The 19249-nt window shown below is 39.6% G+C and overlaps 3 protein-coding genes and 2 non-coding genes across 12 annotated transcripts; 4 read left to right on the top strand and 1 right to left on the bottom strand.

Annotated features, from left to right (window-relative positions):
- Nucleotides 1-646: 646 nt before the first annotated feature.
- Nucleotides 647-725, top strand: LOC115745325. The gene has a single exon (XR_004015911.1). It is a non-coding gene; the product is annotated as a small nucleolar RNA R66 (small nucleolar RNA).
- Nucleotides 726-829: 104 nt separating this feature from the next.
- LOC115745326 lies at nt 830-921 on the top strand. The gene has a single exon (XR_004015912.1). It is a non-coding gene; the product is annotated as a small nucleolar RNA snoR118 (small nucleolar RNA).
- A 2226-nt stretch (nt 922-3147) lies between these two features.
- On the top strand, nt 3148-9080 carry LOC115745215 (putative GPI-anchor transamidase). 2 transcript variants are annotated; one of them, XM_048274794.1, is made up of 11 exons: nt 3148-3480; nt 4246-4287; nt 4363-4507; nt 5198-5427; nt 6191-6248; nt 6943-7020; nt 7145-7233; nt 7566-7647; nt 8060-8245; nt 8322-8464; nt 8987-9080. In XM_048274794.1, exons 1-10 carry the CDS (start codon nt 3314-3316, stop codon nt 8460-8462), a joined length of 1218 nt encoding a protein of 405 aa, XP_048130751.1. In that variant the 5' UTR covers nt 3148-3313; the 3' UTR covers nt 8463-8464; nt 8987-9080. The 2 variants fall into 2 exon arrangements, with proteins under 2 accessions (XP_048130751.1, XP_030536513.1); XM_030680653.2 differs by having other exon boundaries at nt 3149-3480; nt 8962-9080.
- A 1654-nt stretch (nt 9081-10734) lies between these two features.
- Nucleotides 10735-15078, top strand: LOC115745214 (pentatricopeptide repeat-containing protein At4g01400, mitochondrial). Of its 6 annotated transcripts, none has more exons than XM_030680652.2 (3): nt 10735-10853; nt 11612-13123; nt 14732-15078. In XM_030680652.2, exon 2 carries the CDS (start codon nt 11649-11651, stop codon nt 13059-13061), a length of 1413 nt encoding a protein of 470 aa, XP_030536512.1. In that variant the 5' UTR covers nt 10735-10853; nt 11612-11648; the 3' UTR covers nt 13062-13123; nt 14732-15078. The 6 variants fall into 6 exon arrangements, with proteins under 6 accessions (XP_030536512.1, XP_048130736.1, XP_048130734.1 ...); XM_048274779.1 differs by lacking the exon at nt 10735-10853 and adding an exon at nt 13543-13629 and having other exon boundaries at nt 11259-13440; nt 14741-15078; XM_048274777.1 differs by lacking the exon at nt 10735-10853 and adding an exon at nt 13543-13629 and having other exon boundaries at nt 11259-13440; nt 14699-15078.
- On the bottom strand, nt 14936-18404 carry LOC115745217 (2-alkenal reductase (NADP(+)-dependent)-like). 2 transcript variants are annotated; one of them, XM_048274803.1, is made up of 5 exons: nt 18013-18404; nt 17648-17825; nt 16840-17006; nt 16231-16313; nt 14936-15576 (listed from the first exon to the last, which is right to left on the bottom strand). In XM_048274803.1, exons 1-5 carry the CDS (start codon nt 18268-18270, stop codon nt 15225-15227), a joined length of 1038 nt encoding a protein of 345 aa, XP_048130760.1. In that variant the 5' UTR covers nt 18271-18404; the 3' UTR covers nt 14936-15224. The 2 variants fall into 2 exon arrangements, with proteins under 2 accessions (XP_048130760.1, XP_048130756.1); XM_048274799.1 differs by having other exon boundaries at nt 14936-15618; nt 18013-18400.
- Between the last annotated feature and the right edge of the window lie 845 nt (nt 18405-19249).

The raw sequence follows: 19249 nt of genomic DNA, 5'->3' as shown, positions 1-19249 counted from the left end.
AAATCTAGTTTTGGATCACAATCTGATTGAAGCTCTCGAGGAGGAAGGATATTATGATTGGGCCGGGCTCTATGTATGGACCGAATCAGGTCGGCTAAATCGGAGTTCAACCCACAAAGGAGAAAACCCTAAATTTTCCCCCCCGTTGCGCTTCTCTATATATATATGATCCAAACCGATGGCCTCGAGAAGCAGCGTCGTCTATTTTCCAAAATTCGCTTTCTCCTGTCAAGACTCCGAAGTCTCACAGATGTGGATGAGTAAAACTACGCTGCGCATAGAATGACAGTCGTTAGCTTATACGTTCTTGGATTTCTTGTTATTGTTCTTCTTCTTTGTCCAATTTGAGATTTGTCGTGGAAATCATGCCTCCCACGGGGATCCCTCTGGTCGGGCGTGTCATCGCGGTGATTTGGAGGGACGTCCTTCGTCGTCGATGGGAGAGGAGGCGTAGAGCGTTGTGCAGGGAAGTTGAGTCGCTTCGCCTCAGCTCTTTACCAGGCGCAGTGAATAAACACCCTGCAAAATCTCTCAAACCCTTTTCCCTTCGTCGTCTCTTTGTGGGTCTCTCTTTATTAGAAAGAAGTCAAGATTTTGTTGGGTGGGAGGGGGTTCGGTTCTTGTTCTTGATCAAAGGCGGGGGGGTTCCGATGATGGCATGGAATCTTTGAGACCTGATTGTCTTGTGACTTGATGACAATTACAAGCATTTTTTGGCTGAGGATCCCTTTGCTTTTGCCAGCAGTTTGAAATCTTTTTATTAAGGTGGGGGAAGTAACTTTCTTTGGCGATTTTGCTACATGATTTATCTGGGTATTTGGGGGGGAATTCAAATGATGCAATGTGCACTGGGCTCTGAGGCAGTTCCTAAACTGCCCATCTTGATGGACAATCGCAGCCTAGAAAAGCTCTGTCTGATGATGCCTCGCCTTCATCTATTGTTTTGTGTGAGTTTTAAAGGCCTGTTCTTTATCAATCTTCTCAGTTGTAAGTAACTTGCAGTTGTTGATTGATGAGTGAACTTAGAGTCTCTAGGCTCTCTCCACTATTGTACAAGGTTGTCTCGACTGGTTTTGGAATGAATGCATTGTGAGCAAAGGGAGCAGAGGCTGTGGCTCTGCGGTTGTCCCCACTTGACAAAAGACAGCATTGAGGCGCTGGCTAGTATTCAAAGAAGACAATTAACATGAGTTGGCTTCTTTCTCATCTAGTAGAATCGTAGAAATGCAGCTGGGGAGTAATAACTGGATCTCCCTGGAACTTTGGACTCAACTTGGATTGGAGTCGGAGTCCACACACTATCGAACTACAGTACCACACAATCTGTGTTTTTCTCGAAACTCGACTGCTTTGCCAGTCAAATCGATCATGTGTGAAAATTGTTAAATTGTCTTTTGAGTTTTATTTAGTGACGTTAGCATATATCCTATCTCACAATTTTTAAATACTTAACCTGAGTTGAAAAGATGTTCTTCGGTTAATCTGAGACTCTAAAATCACAATTGATTTTAGGCCTAATACCAAAATAAATAAATAAATAAATACCTCAAATTTTTGCTTTGTCCCAATTTTACCCTAAATTTTTACTTTTATACTAGTTCTACGGGTTAGTACTAAAAAAATCCTCAACTTTAGCATATGCCTTAATTATATTCAAATTTTTTTTTGTAACATAAAACATCTTTAACTTTTACTTTTATTCCAATTCTAACACTATTGGTCTTTCATCTATAATCACAATTATTTAATCTTACGTGGTATTTTTACGTCATTCGGCAAAGCTAACATGAAAAATCCCTGCACTTCTCTTCTTTTATTTGCTTTCTCTACATATTGTGAGAGATATAGAGCTATACATATTGTCGGAGATGTAGAGCTACTTGAGACGGCGCTAAAATAGTTAGACATGTACGAAAGGCTGATGGTGGTTAAAATTGAGAGAAAAGTAATAGTTAGGGCTTTTTTATGAGACAAAAAAAAAATATTGATATAACTGGAACAAACGCTAAAATTGAGGTTTTTTTTTTTTTTGTATTAGATAGGTATAATTGGGAGAAAAATAAAAGTAAGGGTTGTTTATGAGATAAAAAAGTTTTGGATATAATTGTCACAAATACTAAAGTTTGAGTTTTTTTTAGGTATTAGGCCATTGGTTTTATCTAAAGACTATCCAAACTTATTTGTGGATAAAATTTTCGTGTTATAGCATTTTCTTTATTGACACCACTGGGAAAAATCCGAGCTGGGGAGAAAAGAAGAAAACAATGCACAAACAAAAAGCAAAAGAGTTAAAAAAGAAAAAGAAAAAGTGAAAGGGTCCATTTATTTGGCGAAAAATCTACGGGGAAAATAATGTCAATCCTTGATGTTTCGCTTAGATTAGGAAACCTAAGTCAGAAAAAATAGGTCATGACCTCGATGATCGAATCCATTTCTTCATCTTTTGCTACTTTAATTTCAACGGTAGACATTTAAGAGTGTGAATATGGAGCTGGAGGTCTATGAATACCCAACAAATTCCATGCTCGGTTAAATCCACGCTTTTAATACGTCAATGCCTCTGCCCAATGCCAAAATCGTAAGGGTTGACTATGCATTTTTGTCTTTATGCTAAGTAAAAACTATAGTCCTACCGTAAAATTTGTACATAGCATTTTCTACTTAAAAAAAAGCTCATAAACATTCAAATTACATTTTCTAGAACGATTGGTCATTTGAAGCAATTGATAATACAAAGCTACTATCTATTTAATCAATAAAGCTAAATCATACGATAATTAACTAATACCGACTTCAATTGTAATTTGTAAACGACTTCATCTTTTTTCACAGTCTCGTATTTAGTTTAACAGTTTATATATTTGCATAAAGAAATGTTTACTTCAATTTTTCATTTGTAATATTTATGAAATGGCGACATTTTTTTTTAATATACTTAATAGTGATGGTTAATGGACCTTCTCATGTAGAGAAGTAATTAAAATCGATCAATTTGCCTCTAATTTCTTATAGGACAATTTATTTGAGGTTTAATTTAAGCTTAGATACTGTTAATTCTGCAATCTGGGATACCTTATTAGAAAAAAAAAAAAACAATGAAAGAATAATAGCCAGAAAAATGTAAATAGAAAAGGTTGCAAATTGCATCGCGCTTGCACAACACAAAGCGACAAACAAGTCAAGCTGGTTCGGGTTCGGGTTCAGTTTCAGGCGTGCCTGACCCGAAAATGATTCGGGTCCGCCCCATTTGCTCCTTCGACTCTGAGCAGTAAAGAGCAGAGGAGGAGGAGGGAGACACCAACTGCGATTGAAGATGTATGCTCGCTTTTGCTTCTTCTCTCTCTCTCGAATGGCGACTTTGTGGATCTTGCTCTCGCTTGCGTGTTGGAACAGTTTCGCCGGCGCTTCGTCATCTTCCTCCTCCGAGGCCTCCATGCACACCAACAACTGGGCGGTCTTGGTCTGCACCTCCCGCTTCTGGTACGACTCTCTTCACGTCCCGAATTGCACTTTCGAAATGAATTCTTATCTGAACCAGGTGGTCTTTGTTCGCCTCTTCCACAATTAGCTTGTTAATCCGCTTTTCCTTGTCCCGTGAAAAGTTATGTATTGGTTACAATTACATAAACGGTTGGTAACGAATGTGGAGTTAGCGAGTTGCGCTCCCTGAATTGGCTCAACAATACGACGACGACGATGATGATGAAGATGATGATTGCCTTAATCTGCTTTTATTTTCTCGCGAATTATGTGACTGTAATGGGAATGCTGGTGATATATGTGGAGCAATAAAGCTAATTGATCTTCCCTGTATTAGCTCTCTGTGCTTGATGAACTACCTGCAAAGCCTTCTTGATTTACATTTTCGGCACTCTGATAACTTGCTATAATGTTCTTAAGCACTTGATGAGACGATAACTATGATATGATGGCACCTCAAATTTTATATCTAAATATTTACTACGTTGCTTTAGCAGAAAATTGGTCATGAAGCCTAATTGTTCTTTAGCACTTTGGTCCCATGGTTTCCGTTAGGTTGGAATTGGGATTTTAAGTGATGGCATAGTTATTGGAGTCCCAAAGTGGAATTTTCCATTTATCCTGTCTATATCCTCGATCTCATTACATCGCATGACACACACAGATTGAGGTAGTCTTGGACATTATATCTATGAACAGCGACTTTGTTCCTCAGTCTATGGCAAGGTTGCCACCTATTTTGACCCATTAATTCTTTTGGTTCAGGTTCAATTATCGGCACATGGCCAATACTTTATCCTTATACAGGTTAGCTTTTTCAATTGCAGAACAAGCTCCTTGTGGCTTTCTCTATGTTTTCCATCCTTATCTTTGACTTTGCAGGACAGTGAAGCGGCTAGGTATACCCGATGAGAGGATAATACTGATGCTTGCAGATGATATGGCCTGTAATTCCCGCAATAAATATCCTGCACAAGTCTTCAACAATGAAAATCACAGGCTTAATCTGTACGGAGATAATGTAGAGGTGAATGTTTCTCCACTTTTGCTTTTGCCCTTTTAAGCTTCTAAGCCTTCTAATTTAGTAATTGTGCGATTATTTTCCATGAAAGTGATGTGGAAAGCCACATGAAAATGGAACATTTATAGGGAAGGTACTCTCTATATTTGCTTGTATTGTGGACCTTTTCGTTCTGTTCATAAAACATGTATGTAATGGAATAGTTAGCTTCCTGTTATATGTGTTATTTCATGCATGCCCATGCCTACCTCACATCTAAGGGCCATGCTTAGCCCTATAGATCATGCTCGGCTTGTACGCTGATTCAATTTTGTTACTTTTTGCTTTTCTGTCTAGTTAGTATGTGTCTTACATGTAATTTGATGGCTCAAGTGGTTAATCCAACGAACTTCAATTGGGTACCTAGTTTGTTGCACGTGCTAGATAATTGTTTACTGGCTTTTACGTGGTCGTATGCATTAGTTTATTGTAGCTTCTTTTACTGACATTTTGAAGCTGCATATCTGTGGGGGAACAAGATACCAGTCTATGTGCATGTAATGTGTTATGCTACTATTAAGAAGCAAATTAACATGCTTATCTGTCCATCTGTTACATACTGGCAACAATTTTTATTTTTACGGAGCCAACATATATGTCATGCTTCTATAAAGGAACTATTTTTGCTTCAGAAAAAAATAATTGAGAAGTTTCCAGGTTGATTATCGAGGTTATGAAGTTACTGTCGAGAACTTTTTTCGGGTGTTGACTGGGCGTCATGAAACATCTGTTCCAAGATCCAAGCGTCTTCTAAGTGACGAAGGAAGCCACATTCTTCTTTACATGACAGGGCATGGTGGAGATGAATTTTTAAAGTTTCAAGACTCTGAAGAGCTACAGAGTCATGATTTAGCTGATGCAGTAAAACAGATGAAAGAAAAGCGCAGGTTAGATGATTGATCAATTACATTTAGGTTTTCATCCATTCGTATGTAATTTTTTTGGTTGGAAATAGATCACTCAATTAGCCATCGAAGTTCTTTTTTCCTTAATAACGGTTCTACAATATAGGAATTTGTAAAGTGTCCAACAAATTTAGATCAATGAAAGTATGTAAAGGAACCAATGATAGTAAGTATATGAGGAATGATTAGGAGAAACCAATTAAGACGAGGTACAGGCCTCAATCTATTGAGATACGTACATCTGTTCGAATAACAAGTGTTCTGAACGCGGGAAGAAAGGACTACCCTTCAACTTGTGGTGATATCTCATGTTGTTATTTGGTACTTTGGCTTGGCGATCCTTTTATCAAGATGGGTTCTTGGAATTGGCTTTCAAACAGATATAATATCTTATACCCTTTCATTCTTGTAGAGACTCAAGATAATTTGGACAAAAAGGTGATTGTTCTGGAACGTTTAAAAGTTAGAGTCACTTTCATTTAATTGACACCACTAGAGATTATTATTATGACTTGACATTGTTGAGACTTGTAAAATATGTTGTGCCCTAGTGTCTTCATTCCTCTTGTCATTTGTACTTGTATCAGTAGTTTGACATTAGGGCCTTCTCAAAGAGCTAGCTCGGTCCTTCCTTTCTATCATTCGGACAGGCATCATTGAGATATTGTCATATCTGTCTTATAAAAACTGATAATTCACTATTTTGTCTGGCGAGGTTTATGATGTTTAATTGTTTTCATTTTAGGTTTAAGGAGCTACTTATAATGGTGGATACATGCCAGGCTGCCACTCTCTTCAACCAGGTATGTGATTGTCTTGAAGGCTGTTTTTTTTTTCATCTTTCTAGGGTATCAATATGATTGTTGAACATTTTTCATCTTTCGGTACAATTCAGGCCTGTTGGAATGATTTGGGCTGTCTTTGATGCTATTAGTATGGTCACAGAGCATGACAATTATTTAATTCATTTAGTTTGTTTAATTTAGATGTGGGGGCTTATCAGATTCTCCCGAGCTCCTAAGTGACTACATTCCTTGCAAGCATTTGCTTTTGTTAATGGATTTCGATCAAACGTCTGAATCACTGCATTGTCATGTCACTATTGCTGTTGACAATTCAACTGAACAATTGATGTTAAACCTTTTAACCATTTGAATTCAATTTATTGGGTTAAATGAAGAATAACCAATGCGATCATGAACCTTCAATTTTTAGGGAAAGTGAAGCCTGAAAGTTCAAAGAAATAGGCAGTTAGACTAAGATTTGGAATGTTGGATCCTATTGAAGTCAGTAAACATGCACCATTTTATCATACTTGAGTGAATATGGCATCCTCATACTATTAAGCTTCCACGGCATCAATGATATTCTTTTGTAGAGCATTTCATTATACAATTGCTTTGTGCGCGCGCATGCGCTCATGTGTGTGTGTGTGTGTGTGAGAGAGAGAGAGAGTTTCTTGTCACTCATAAGAGCGATGTTCTTTGAACATTGCAGCTTCATTCCCCGGGAGTTTTGGCTATTGGAAGTAGCAGGAAAGGAGAGAACTCCTACTCACATCACTTGGACTCTGATGTAAGTATATTGTGCGCATTCATTTTTGGCCAGGCAATTACTGGTGTTCTCCAGTGCCTGCATTCTTCCTGATAGTAGATGGATTTGCTGATGCCCTTGGCATTGTTAATGTCTGTGGAGATAGGTTGGTGTTTCGGTCGTGGATCGTTTTACCTTTTACACCCTTGCTTACTTTGAGAGGGTGAATATGTACGACAATGCTTCACTAAGCAGGTACCTGCGACTATGCTACTAAACTAGATATTAGGCAGTTTCTTATTGTTGCTTTATGTTGTACTTCAAACTCTGTCCATTTTGTCTGTCCTTGGTGTTCATGATATTTTTTCCAACCCTATGGTACTTCTAGACATAACGGTATAGCATCTCTATCTACTCAGATTAACTGATGATATTTAGTAGTGCAGTGGAGGTTTGGTGGACCTCTTGTTTAATCTTTGAGGGTCATCCTAAATTTTTTTATTATACATACAGCCATATTTGTGCAGAATGATTTTGTGATAATTGGATAAATCAATCTATTAGCTTAATTTTTGGTTGCTTTGCAGCCTTTTCAGTTCGTACAACCCTAGTTTGTTGATGTCGACCACATATTACAGAACAGATTTGTATCAACGGCATCTGGAGCAGGTATGGAACTATTTCGTTGTTTCAGTGATTCTTAGATCGTTTTGGATCCTTCTATTTGGTCTCTTGGTCAAGTAAATGCATCAGAAGTTCTCGAAAAAGTAGACATTTGATTTGGAACAATCTATCTAATTTTGTTGGGGGTAGCAAAAATCATTGCAGCATAATACTGCAGTTACTGACTTTTAGAAGACATGCTTTTCTGGCTCTAAGCTAATTTTTATGTTCCATGAACATGAACAAAATAATCAAATGAATAACTATGTAGGAACATCAGACTGTAAACTTGCTTTAAAATTTTTTGTTTTCGTGAATAATGGCTTTTTCTCATTCTTTTATCAGAATTTAATCCTGTCAAATTTTTAAATTTTATTTTATCCAATTGGAGTGTTTTAAACTCTCTCTCTCTCTATAGGTGCCTGTGACGAACTTCTTTGGTTCAGTGATGGAAACAATCTACACTGATTCACCTTACCGATCTCCCCAAAGAAAAGACTCCCATAAAGGTGATATTAGAATGTCTTCAGACCAGTCCATTGAGGATGAGAAAGGGAAAATGCCATGTGAAGCAGATGTGGTTGACAATGGTGACCTAGATGCGGTATATGAAACTTGATTATTTCAATATCGATTTTTGTTGATATAGGTGATTTAAATGGCAGTGGACATGCCTGCAGGTTCAACAGGGTCTTCTTGGATATATTTGGAGTGATCTCCATATGAAGTTGGAAAGTTTTGGCGATGGTGATACCTTAGTGTACTATGGAATGCTAATGTTGGCTCCATTTTTGGCAGTTTCAACATGGATATCCTTGTGAAGGTAGAGGAACCCTTCCCTGTACTTCAACTCTTGACGGGCTGTTGATGCGTTAACGTCACTTTGCATGCTTTTCCTCTCCATCTTTTCAGTGGATCATCTGACTTCGTTTTTCTACTTGCACTTCATCTGGATCCTCCATTCACTGAATGTTTTATTTCATGAATATTACTAAAGTCTAAAGGTGACTCGAAAGGAAATGGTTGTTGGGGCCCTGTTGGGATACTACTTGCGTAATACAGAAACAACTCACATTCATTCTCTATAAATTTCAAATAGGCAGTGCTTACTGTAGGATGATCCCACCAACAGACCTAACTAACATCATGGGAGTCATAGTTCTTTCCGCTCTATTCCAGGTTACGATACCCTGCCAAGTACTGAAATTTGCTTGTTTTGGCTATGAAGTTGGTTCGGTTGGCCGGGATGAATCTTGCCTGCATTGACATGGCTGAACTTCGGTTTCTGAAATGTCTTCAGTATTTATTTTCCTTTATCAGGTCTCCTTGTTTGTAATGCATTCAGCGTGAAGAATCTTGTGGGCGTGTGGAAGGCCAATGCTAGTGAGGATACTGATGCAACGGCAGATGTTTGCACAGTGTGCGTAGTGCGGAGAAAAGGAAAACCCGCAGCATCAATCAGGTGCGAAGTTGCACAGGAGGGTTGCTGACCACCAAGATGGCACTTTGATTTGTGCTTTCATGCAGCCCGGCTAGGCTATGCCAGGATTGTTTACGCACTGGAACGACGCTTTATTCGTTGTACCCCAGGTCTAGGGACACAAATCCTATGCCGCCACAAAATTTTCTCGGAGGCCCCTTTTTTGTTGCTTTCTCCTTTTGTGCGATTTATCTCCTGCCAGAAACTTGTACTACTAAAACGAGGCTTTCTAGTTTGGCTAAGGAACCCTTTACATCCTCCTTTTTTAAATTATCCATCGTGCTTTAATGTTTAACGTGCTTCTTGAATTTCTTTACACGCCTTAATCTGTTAAAATTAAAGAAAAGGAATGCAATCAATTTGGCCATTCTATAGAAAATTCTAAAATTTAGGAAAATGATGTGACAATCTACAGCAATATTTTGCTTCAATTAGATGTGGCAATCCATGTCACAAAAATGCAAGCGTTGTTACAATAAACTACACGATAAGAGTATGTCGAGTGAATCTTTGAAAATTCAGAAATTACGTTCAATAAAAAATAAAATGTTTAGAGAGCATGTTAAATTAGGGGTGAGCAAATTAGATCGGATCGGCCCGGAACCGGACCGGATTGGGCGGGTTGATCCAATCCTTGAGGGGGGTGGTCCGGTCCCCGGTCCCAATAAATGGGACCGGTGACTAGGCGGTCCGATCCTTGGTTCCAAGTGGATGGGACCGGCCCGGACCGGACCACCCATAATATATATAATTATTTATATATATAGATATATACAATTAAAAAAATGAAGCTTTCATTTGTTTTCAATATTCATTTCTCAAACCATTTCCATTGTTAGGCAGTACACTCTTGAAATGCGGACAGCCCCTCAATGTTATGAATGCGGTATATCCTATTTATTATGGCATTTTTCAGTGCATTATGTAGTGAGTGTACGTTGACATGTTCTTTCCAAAAAGAAATGATTCGATCGATTCATTTAATATAGTAGTAACAATTTCTTACTATTCATGCATTTTCGTTGTTCATTTCAATGAGTAATCCCGTATTTTATTTAGATACGCTGCTTGGATGTTGAATCCGTTTAGTGAACAACATCACTATTAGTATATCTTCGCCGACTAAGTTTTTTCGATTCTGTCCTTTATATATCTCTATTGTGTCAACGGTTAGATTAATGTCATTATTAAACTTATCATTATGTGAAGACACGCCTTCATTATAAAAGTGAGCAAACCGGACTAGCATGCTTTTTTATTCAACTGGAGTATAAATTATAAATTAACATGCAATTGAAACATATTGTATTTCAATGGTTAGATTTTAGCAATCCTACTAGGCCGGGACCGGGATTGGATCGGACCGCGGGTCTCGGTCCGGTCCCGATTCGGTCCTTGGTTCCGAAAATTTGGGGATTGGAACTATTGGTCCGGTCCTAGGTTCCATATCGGGACCGGACCAGCCCGGACCATGTACACACCTATGTTAAACATCGGAAAAACATTTTAGGGGCCGTGTATATTCCTATATCAATATATTTCTGGTACGACGCACTTGTGATTAGGATCGCATCTTGGTTTAAAGAAAGAGAGAGCTTCATCTTCATAATCAGAAAACCCAAGCCAAGCCATCGCCAGACTACATGTGGCCACTCCCTCTTTCAAGTTTCAACTGTCTGTTGATTCTCTTCGGCGCGCTTTAGCTTCTTGTGTTCGCGCGCACTTGTTCCTGGTAAGATGATACGATATCCATTCTTTCGTCTTGCTTCGCCATCGTCGTCTTCCTCTTCTTCTTCCAATCATTGTTGTCTCTCCCTGCTTGATCCTGCACTCTGTATGCCTTGCTCATCGCCTCGCACGTCACCTGTTCGATTGAATTACCCCGGCAGTGAACTATGCACAAACAAAGAAAATGCATATTCTCGCTTTGGCTGACGTAGATTTAACATGGTTTTAGCTTTTCCGGTTATCATGATTGTCTCTCCATCATTATTTGTATTGCGTGCTCGATTTCCGAGGGTAGAATTTCGTGGATTATTAAAGCCAACAGGTTTATTTTGTATGGAAAGATTTAGAAGCCAAAAGGCTCTTGTATTCTTAATGGGCTCTTGCACAATTCAGTCGAAAAACATGATATCGCTTCAAGCGCTGGTTTCTATATGGTTTTACTTGCACATTTGCGTGGGCTTAATTGGGTTTAAATATGAAGCAACATCTGTTAACTCTCGGCCACCAAATTCAAACTTGCGTTTCTGTTGAGGATTTTGACCTTGTCTTTCCATGGTTTCGTTTTGACCTATGAAACAATCTAATATTTTAGAGCTTCCTAGGACATTAGAAGAGGACAGACTTCAGTCCTTTGAGCTGGAATTCATGGGTCATTGGTTTTATGGCTTTCTTTTTCTAAAAGAACATGTGTGAACTCTGTTCCTTAGGCATGACGCACGTTTGGCACACATGGATAATTGAAGTTCGCCATATTTTTGACAGATGCTGCAGATTCACGTACTTCTCCTTGAGAGACACTATGATTGAGAATGTATTCATGTGCCGGCCACTTCATGGGCTATCCAAAAGTTCAACTCTTCCTTGGTCCTTCATCCTTTGGCAAAACCCTCTATTACGTTTCTCTTCTTCTGAGTCCAGTCCCCCACAATCTCAACTGCGAAACCAAGAACAGGACTGTTCTAGTTCTTACTTTATTGGGTCCCCTGCTCGGGTCCAGAAGCTCATAGCCTCTCAATCAGACCCCCTCCTTGCAAAAGAAATCTTCGACTTTGCCTCTCGTCAACTGAATTTCCGCCTCTCTTATGCTTCCTTTCAAATTTTAATCCTCAAACTGGCCCGTGCAAAGCAGTTCACCCTCGTTGATGATGTTATCATTCGCCTTAAATCCAGCTGTTACTCTATCACTCCTTCTCTCTTTTTGAACCTCTTAAAAATCTATGCAGATGCGGATGTTCCTGATAAAGCCCTTAAGACCTTCTACACTATGCTTGAATTCAACTGTAAGCCTTCGCCCAAACACCTAAACCGCATTCTTGACGCACTCGTTTCTCACCGGAACTATATCCGCCCAGCTTTTGATCTCTTCAAGAATGCTCATAGACACGGGGTCTTGCCAAACACTAAGTCATACAACATTTTAATGCGCGCCTTTTGTTTGAATGGTGATCTTTGTATTGCCTACTCTTTGTTTAATCAGATGTTTAAGAGAGACCTACTTCCAGATGTGGAGTCGTATAGAATTTTGATGCAGGGGTTGTGCAGGAAAAGTCAAGTTAATACAGCAGTTGACTTGTTGGAGGATATGCTGAATAAGGGCTTTGTCCCTGATGCCTTGAGTTATACTACCTTGTTGAATGCTTTATGCAGGAAGAAGAAGCTTAGGGAGGCCTACAAGCTTCTTTGTAGGATGAAAGTCAAGGGCTGCAACCCTGATATTGTACATTACAATACAGTTATATTAGGGTTTTGCAGGGAAGGGCGTGCAGCTGATGCTTGTAAAATACTTGAAGACATGCCATCAAATGGCTGCATGCCAAATTTGGTGTCTTACCGGACATTGGTTGGTGGGTTATGTGATCAAGGAATGCATGATGAGGCAAAGACATATGTGGAGGAAATGGTATCAAAGGGTTTTTCTCCCCATGTTTCAGTTTCCCATGGCTTGATTAGAGGCTTCTGCAATGTTGGTAAGATTGAAGAAGCTTGTGGAGTAGTTGAGCTGCTACTAAAGAATGGGGAAGCACCTCACAGCGATTCCTGGCTCATAATTTTAGACATGATATGTGAGGAAGATGATAAGGTGAGAACCCAAAATTCTTTACAAGACATTTTGAAGATGGAGATAACACGCCACACAAGAATAGTTGATGCTGCTGCCTACTTGGAGGGATATGTGATTGGGAAGATACGAGCTAAATCAAGGAGACAGTGAATGCTCTGGTAAATCATCCATCAATCTATGGATGAGATGATATCTGGTGGAACCATATTCTTTCAAAGGAATGAACGTGATCCCATGGTCATTATTTACTGTTTTGAGCTGTTTTACGTGCCTCTTTCCAGTGTTATTCTGCTGTCCTGAAGTGGTCCTGTTGTCCTTCTTTTTCCATTAGAACACTCTAAATTACTAACAATCATTAAAGTTCAGTTCCAGAATTTGGTTAGTAAAGTAAATGATAGAGGCCAAATTAGCACTGCTGATTAGACAGCTCTCCATTTTATTTGGCCAAGCTCGCTGTCAAGATTTTTTTTCCTGGTAGAACAGGCAGGCGATGTTTTCAGAACTAGACTGGAATGGCCAGTTCAAACAGGTGAACCAACGCTTTTCTTTATCATCAACCATCTGTAGTCAAAACTCAGATTGAAACTAGCAATGATAGACGGAACCTGATTCAGTTGGGTGTTGTGTGAAGGTGAAAGATGAATGTTAAGGTTAAATCCCATGCTCTCTAGGAAGTTGCCAAAGGTGCCTCATCAATCCAATTCATCCCCTGATCGAAGTATGTATCAGCTTTTCTTGTTTGAGTTTATTGTGTCCTGGTCTCAACATTACAAATAAACTAGCGTTCTTTTACACGCAGACAATGCCACCCTTTTGTTCGAGCACATCCAAGGAATTGCGTCATTCTTTAAGTGGGAAGATGGGAACACTAGTGTCGATGCTATCTCTTTTCATTATATTATAGATAGGCAGATTGGGAGCAATTGAACATGATAGAATGCTTAAATATTAAACCGCCCCTTTATCTAACAGTTTAAGTTTTTAGAATAGTTGGTTGTGATCCCACAAAATCTCACATGGTAACAGAAGGTTTTGAGTTCAAATCTTTCTAGGTCCAATTCGCCTCCCCAATTAAATATGTCCGTGCTTAGTACTAGGCAAAAAGACCAAGCTAAGCATGAGGGAAAGTGATAAAAATGATTAAATATTAAACCACGCCTTCATCTAACATTTTAAGCTTTTAAAAAAGTTGGTTGAGAGAACAAAATCTCTACCTAATTATATGAGCGCATTTTGATAGCTGGAGTGAGTGGTAAGTTGTGTTGCCAATTACCACGACATATGTAGATTTCGTCTAAAGAGGGGATGACCTATGAATTGCCGATTGATGTACTCATGATCGGACTAGGCGAACTGGTTGACTCACCAACTGGATCCCCTCCAGTGTTTTTCGCTCCTATCCTAGTTTTGAGCACAGTGGCTTAGGTTTAATTTTGCATCTTCGCCTTTAACTATTTCGCTTATGCTTTTCAGTCTCCAAACGGCTGAGGCTAGAAGAGAGAACGAGTAAAATCTTCAACAGAGTTCCTAATATAAAGTAGTTTGTGCTTTTCAAGTGGGTCTTGGTTTCATTATCTCATTTTAGTTTTAAGTAGGAAAAATCATGCCCTCCCAATATGGTTGCCTTTAGAAAAAAAACATAAAACAACTTGTTTGGCTCAGGTTATTGGGAGAGTGAGACTGCTTAATTTACGCTCAAATCTTTTAGGTTTTGTACCTTGGGATGTTTTGCCTTCTAATAACACAAGCTGAACTCTATTCTGTTCCTGGCATTTTCTTTTTGTCAGCACGAGACTAATCATCTACATTCTTGCCATTAATTTGGACAGAGACAGGCAGGTGAGGCAGTGACCGGTTTACATGTGGTGCTCCACACCGTGGTGAACAAGTTGCTTCACATTTAGAGAGATTGTTGGCGACTCTTCTGCATATTGGAACCATGCTGAGAGATTGACCCTCGAACATGCTCAAGATGGCAAGATATTTCAAGCAGAACTGATGGCTCGTTGGAATGTGTTTTTTTGATGGTTTTTATAAGTTCCGGGATGGGAAGTATCCAATGTTGGTGCAGGCGAAGCCATAGCCATGCAAGTCAGGGTGGAATAAGGCAAATTTTTTGGTATGGCACAGAACGAGGTTTTATCAAAAGGAATATTGTAAATTAACAGAAGTCAGTTCTTCGAGTGCAAAAGATATTTGATACTAAAAACAGAGAAAGCTCTTGCCGTTACCATTTCAAGATGAATCTTTCGGGCATTGCCTAATGACATATAGAAGCAGCCGCATATGATATCTGCGCACAATTCCAAGAGCTTACTTATCGATTACCTCATCTTGACCAACTCGGACCACTTGTTTACCGACGTTACGGCCCTTAAATAGTCCCATGAGAGCACCCGGACAACTCTCTAGCCCTTCCACGGTGTCTTCCACATACACAATCTTCCCTTCTCTGATGTAAGATATCGCCTCATCCAAGAATTTAGGGTACATGTGATAGTAATCAGCTACCATAAAACCTTCCATCCGCAACCGTTTAGACACGAGAAGCATAAGACTTTTAACCCCTTCAGGCTTATCCATGTTATACTGCGAGATCAATCCACAAACTGCTATCCTGCCGTGGAGTCTCATGTTGAGCAGCACCGCATCGAGCATTTTGCCCCCGATGTTCTCAAAGTATATGTCAATGCCTTCAGGAAAGTACCTGCCACGCCACTATATCAGTACCCCCCCTAGATATTTCGATGAACTACAGTAATGGGTACATGGACATCGACCTGTTTAAGACTTAAGTACTTTTGAAGCCATCTACAGTCATGAAAATGGAATGCTTATACTGTATGTGAGACATGGCGCATTCATCCAGACGCAGTTAGGTATCTACTCCTCACTAATGAATAATTTGGTAGTGTTCGTAAATAATAGAAAACACTACCATGATGTTTTCCACAATAAGCTAGTGAAGCCAAGTGAAATAAACTCTGACGTACCAGCTCATTAGTAACAACTGTTCTGCTTCTTGATGGAAAGCATACAATGGGAAGGCGCTACTTAGCTCATTAAACAAGAACCCACTAATATAATCACACATCTTATAAAGGATTAAGTCAATGGGCACCCATGAACACTGGCTAACTGATTAAAGAGATTGTGTGCTACTTTTATGCGGAATTCGTATTTGGAGATGGAACTATTCCATATTGAATATGCTTAACAAGTGACCGTTTCATTAAAATCTCTTTTCCAGGTGCTTGAACAGCTGATAATCCGTTGTGATTTCAGAATCTTCATGAGCGTCCAGACTAATTGTTCTCACCTTTTCAAAGCAGCATCCAGATCCTGCTCCTTATTGTAATTGAAGGCCTCATCAAATCCACACTTGCTTTTCAACAGATCAACCTATTGAGAAGGAAACATGAGGTGTAAGGAGAGAAATCTCTGAACTCGCGTGTATTTAAGGAGAGACATTCTTCGAACTTGCTTGTACTTAGTCTTCTTAATATGTAAAATCAACGCACACAACCCTCCAAATACAAGTGAATGCCAGGAAATTCCATGACATTATAGGCGATGTGAGATGCTTGGGTCCAGTGGATCTTAAGGAACCTTGTGCCCCGACTTTCATGAGTAAACTAAAGCACATATGAAGTTATGAAGTTAAACTAAATACAAAGTGCTGTAATGAGGGGAGAATGGGACAAGATGGAAGTATAATGTAAGTTGGGTAACAACTTCAAATTCTGACAACAAGTAGCCCATCAATCTCTGAAGAGCTGTTTCAAGAATGATCAAGAATAACATTAAATTTCTCGTTTTACGAGTTACTAATTTCACATAAAAGTATGTGTACATGGACAATGGCCTTTCTTAGAGTATGATCAATGTTTTGAAAAGTGTTCACGTATAATTAGTTATATGGAGCTACCTTTTCATCACTACCAGCACTACCGACAACATAGCAGCCCTTCAGTTTTGCAAGTTGACCCACAAGGTGTCCTACTGCACCGGATGCTGCTGAAATGAAGACATATTCACCCTTCTTCGGTGAACATATCTCGTGCAAACCAACATAGGCAGTCAAGCCAGTTGCACCTATGAAACAAGGCATTGCAGCAGGGAATCAGAAACTCAAGTCATGGGAAAAGCAAGAAATTGCTAAGCTCCTGTCCTATTTGCCAAATTAAGAGAGAAACAACAGATTACACCATGCACATGTCAATAGCACTGGACAAAAAAAAAAAAAATCAGTCATTCCTTAAGCACTTGTGTTTCGGCCATCTTTTGCAAATAGCAGATCCAAACAGACGAATTTGAAGCAGACTACCGTGAAGGCAACTGAATCCTGGAGGATGGAGGTTGACTACAGACAATACATGCATGTCAGTGCTGAACATGCTTGAAGTAACCTTGTTACGTAGTATTGTTAGTCAAACCGTTTTCTCTCGAAAACTCAAACTGCTACAAAATGAATTCAATAACGTACTCATAGCATATTTCCTAACACTCCCTACTCGCGTATATGCTGGCCTTACAGTCAAAATACAGGAAGTAGACATAACCACATTGACTAAATAAATAAACAACTGGAAAACAAACAGAATACGTATGAACCAAACCAATTCTTCACAAAAGCTTAAAATCTGTTAGAAAACAGGCCAATACTACAGTTATTGCATAAAATTACTTAACGGGTATGATAAGCCAAAGGCAGAGAGATGTGGACAAATTCATACCCAAGATTCCGAGGTAAAAGGAAGGCGGAATATCGGTGGTCTGTATCTTGAAGAGCGTGTCAGGTGTTGTGATCACACTGTACTCCTCCCACCCAGTGATTCCCCTAACCAAGTCACCCTTCTTGTAATTTGGATGCCCAGATTCCACAACTCTTGCCACTCCATTCCCAGAGACTACCTGCACTAGTTTTAACCAAAACAAGCCATGTTATTCCGATTTAGCTTCCCCAAATTCTCTCTTTTCCACCTCTGATTTTCAAGAACGCAAAAACAGACCCTGAAGCTGTGCCCCAGATAAACCCAACGCTGAAAATTCTGTCAGTACAGGTTCAGGGAGAGAGAGAGAGAGAGAGAGAGGAGCTCACAGAGCCCGGAGAGTAGGAAGCGAAGTAGGAGGGATTGGGTTGAGGCTTGCGCATGCGCAGACGCATGTAAGGGTCGACGGACAAGTAGATGTTCTTCACTATGACCCCACCGGAGCCCTCCTCCACCTTCAATCTCACATCGCTGGTCTTGATTTCGAAGTCTGTTTCTTTTGGGAAGCCACAGACGTAGTCTTTCAGGATCACCTGCTTGTTCCTCACCACTAACACCTCTTCTCCTTCTCCCCGCGGACACTCCATTGTCACCCAACTCTGTGTCTATGGCTCGTGTGAATCAGACGCTTGGGAAAGTGAGCGGAGGACAAGATGGGTGGTGATGAGAATGTGAATCCCATCTTTTTCAGAACTAACGTGTTCCATGCCACTGATTTTCCGTTTTCCCAACATCGATTACGTTTCATATTACTGTCTTTAATTGAACTGCCAAAATAAGAACCGTCTTCTTACAATCAACTCAGGTGGAATCAGCAGAATTTTGGTCAAATTCCACGCTACAAAAGAATTGCTATTGCGGAAGAAAAAGAATATCATATCATGCAGGTCTTATCTCAAGACTCTCGTAATTAATGGTTGACGTAATATTATTTACACAATGTACCAGTCAAGTAAAATTCCAAAGAATAGGCCGGGCGTGTTCTTATTTTTTCAAATAGGAGTCTGAAATGAATTTTATTTCAAATAAGAATCTGAAATGTCCTCACTATTTATAAAATAAAAAAAGCCAAATAAAAGGTATTTTCTTTTGACAAAAAAGGGTATTTTCTGATTTTACATTTTCTACGTTTTTTTTTCTTTTCTTTTTCCTTCCTCTTACCGACCATAGGTGAGGGCCGGCCTCGCCTTCGCCTGGGGGCTTCGAGGGCAATCCTCCCTAGATCGGGTAAGGGCTCCCCTAGCCCTACCTAGTTGAGGGCAACCCTCACCAGATCGGGCGAGGGCTGGTCTTGCCTGTGGCCGGCGAGGCCACCCAACCCTCATTGTTGACTAGCTATCATTTGAGATTGGCCATCAGCGAGAAGTAAGGAAAAAAAAAAGGAAAAAAAGGAAAAAAAATCAGACAATGTAAACAATGAAAATACACTTGACTTGGCCCTTTTTTAAAATAATGAAGACAATTCAGGTTTTTATTTGAATTTCGATCCATTCTAAATTCTTATTTGAAAAAATAAAAGCACTTTAGGGTCATGTAATAACTTCACTCTACAGTCACCTCCGTGAC

This window comes from Rhodamnia argentea, chromosome 1 (genome assembly GCF_020921035.1).
Source record: "Rhodamnia argentea isolate NSW1041297 chromosome 1, ASM2092103v1, whole genome shotgun sequence".
NCBI classification, from domain to species: domain Eukaryota; kingdom Viridiplantae; phylum Streptophyta; class Magnoliopsida; order Myrtales; family Myrtaceae; genus Rhodamnia; species Rhodamnia argentea.
This window is presented reverse-complemented; position numbering and strand designations above follow the sequence as displayed.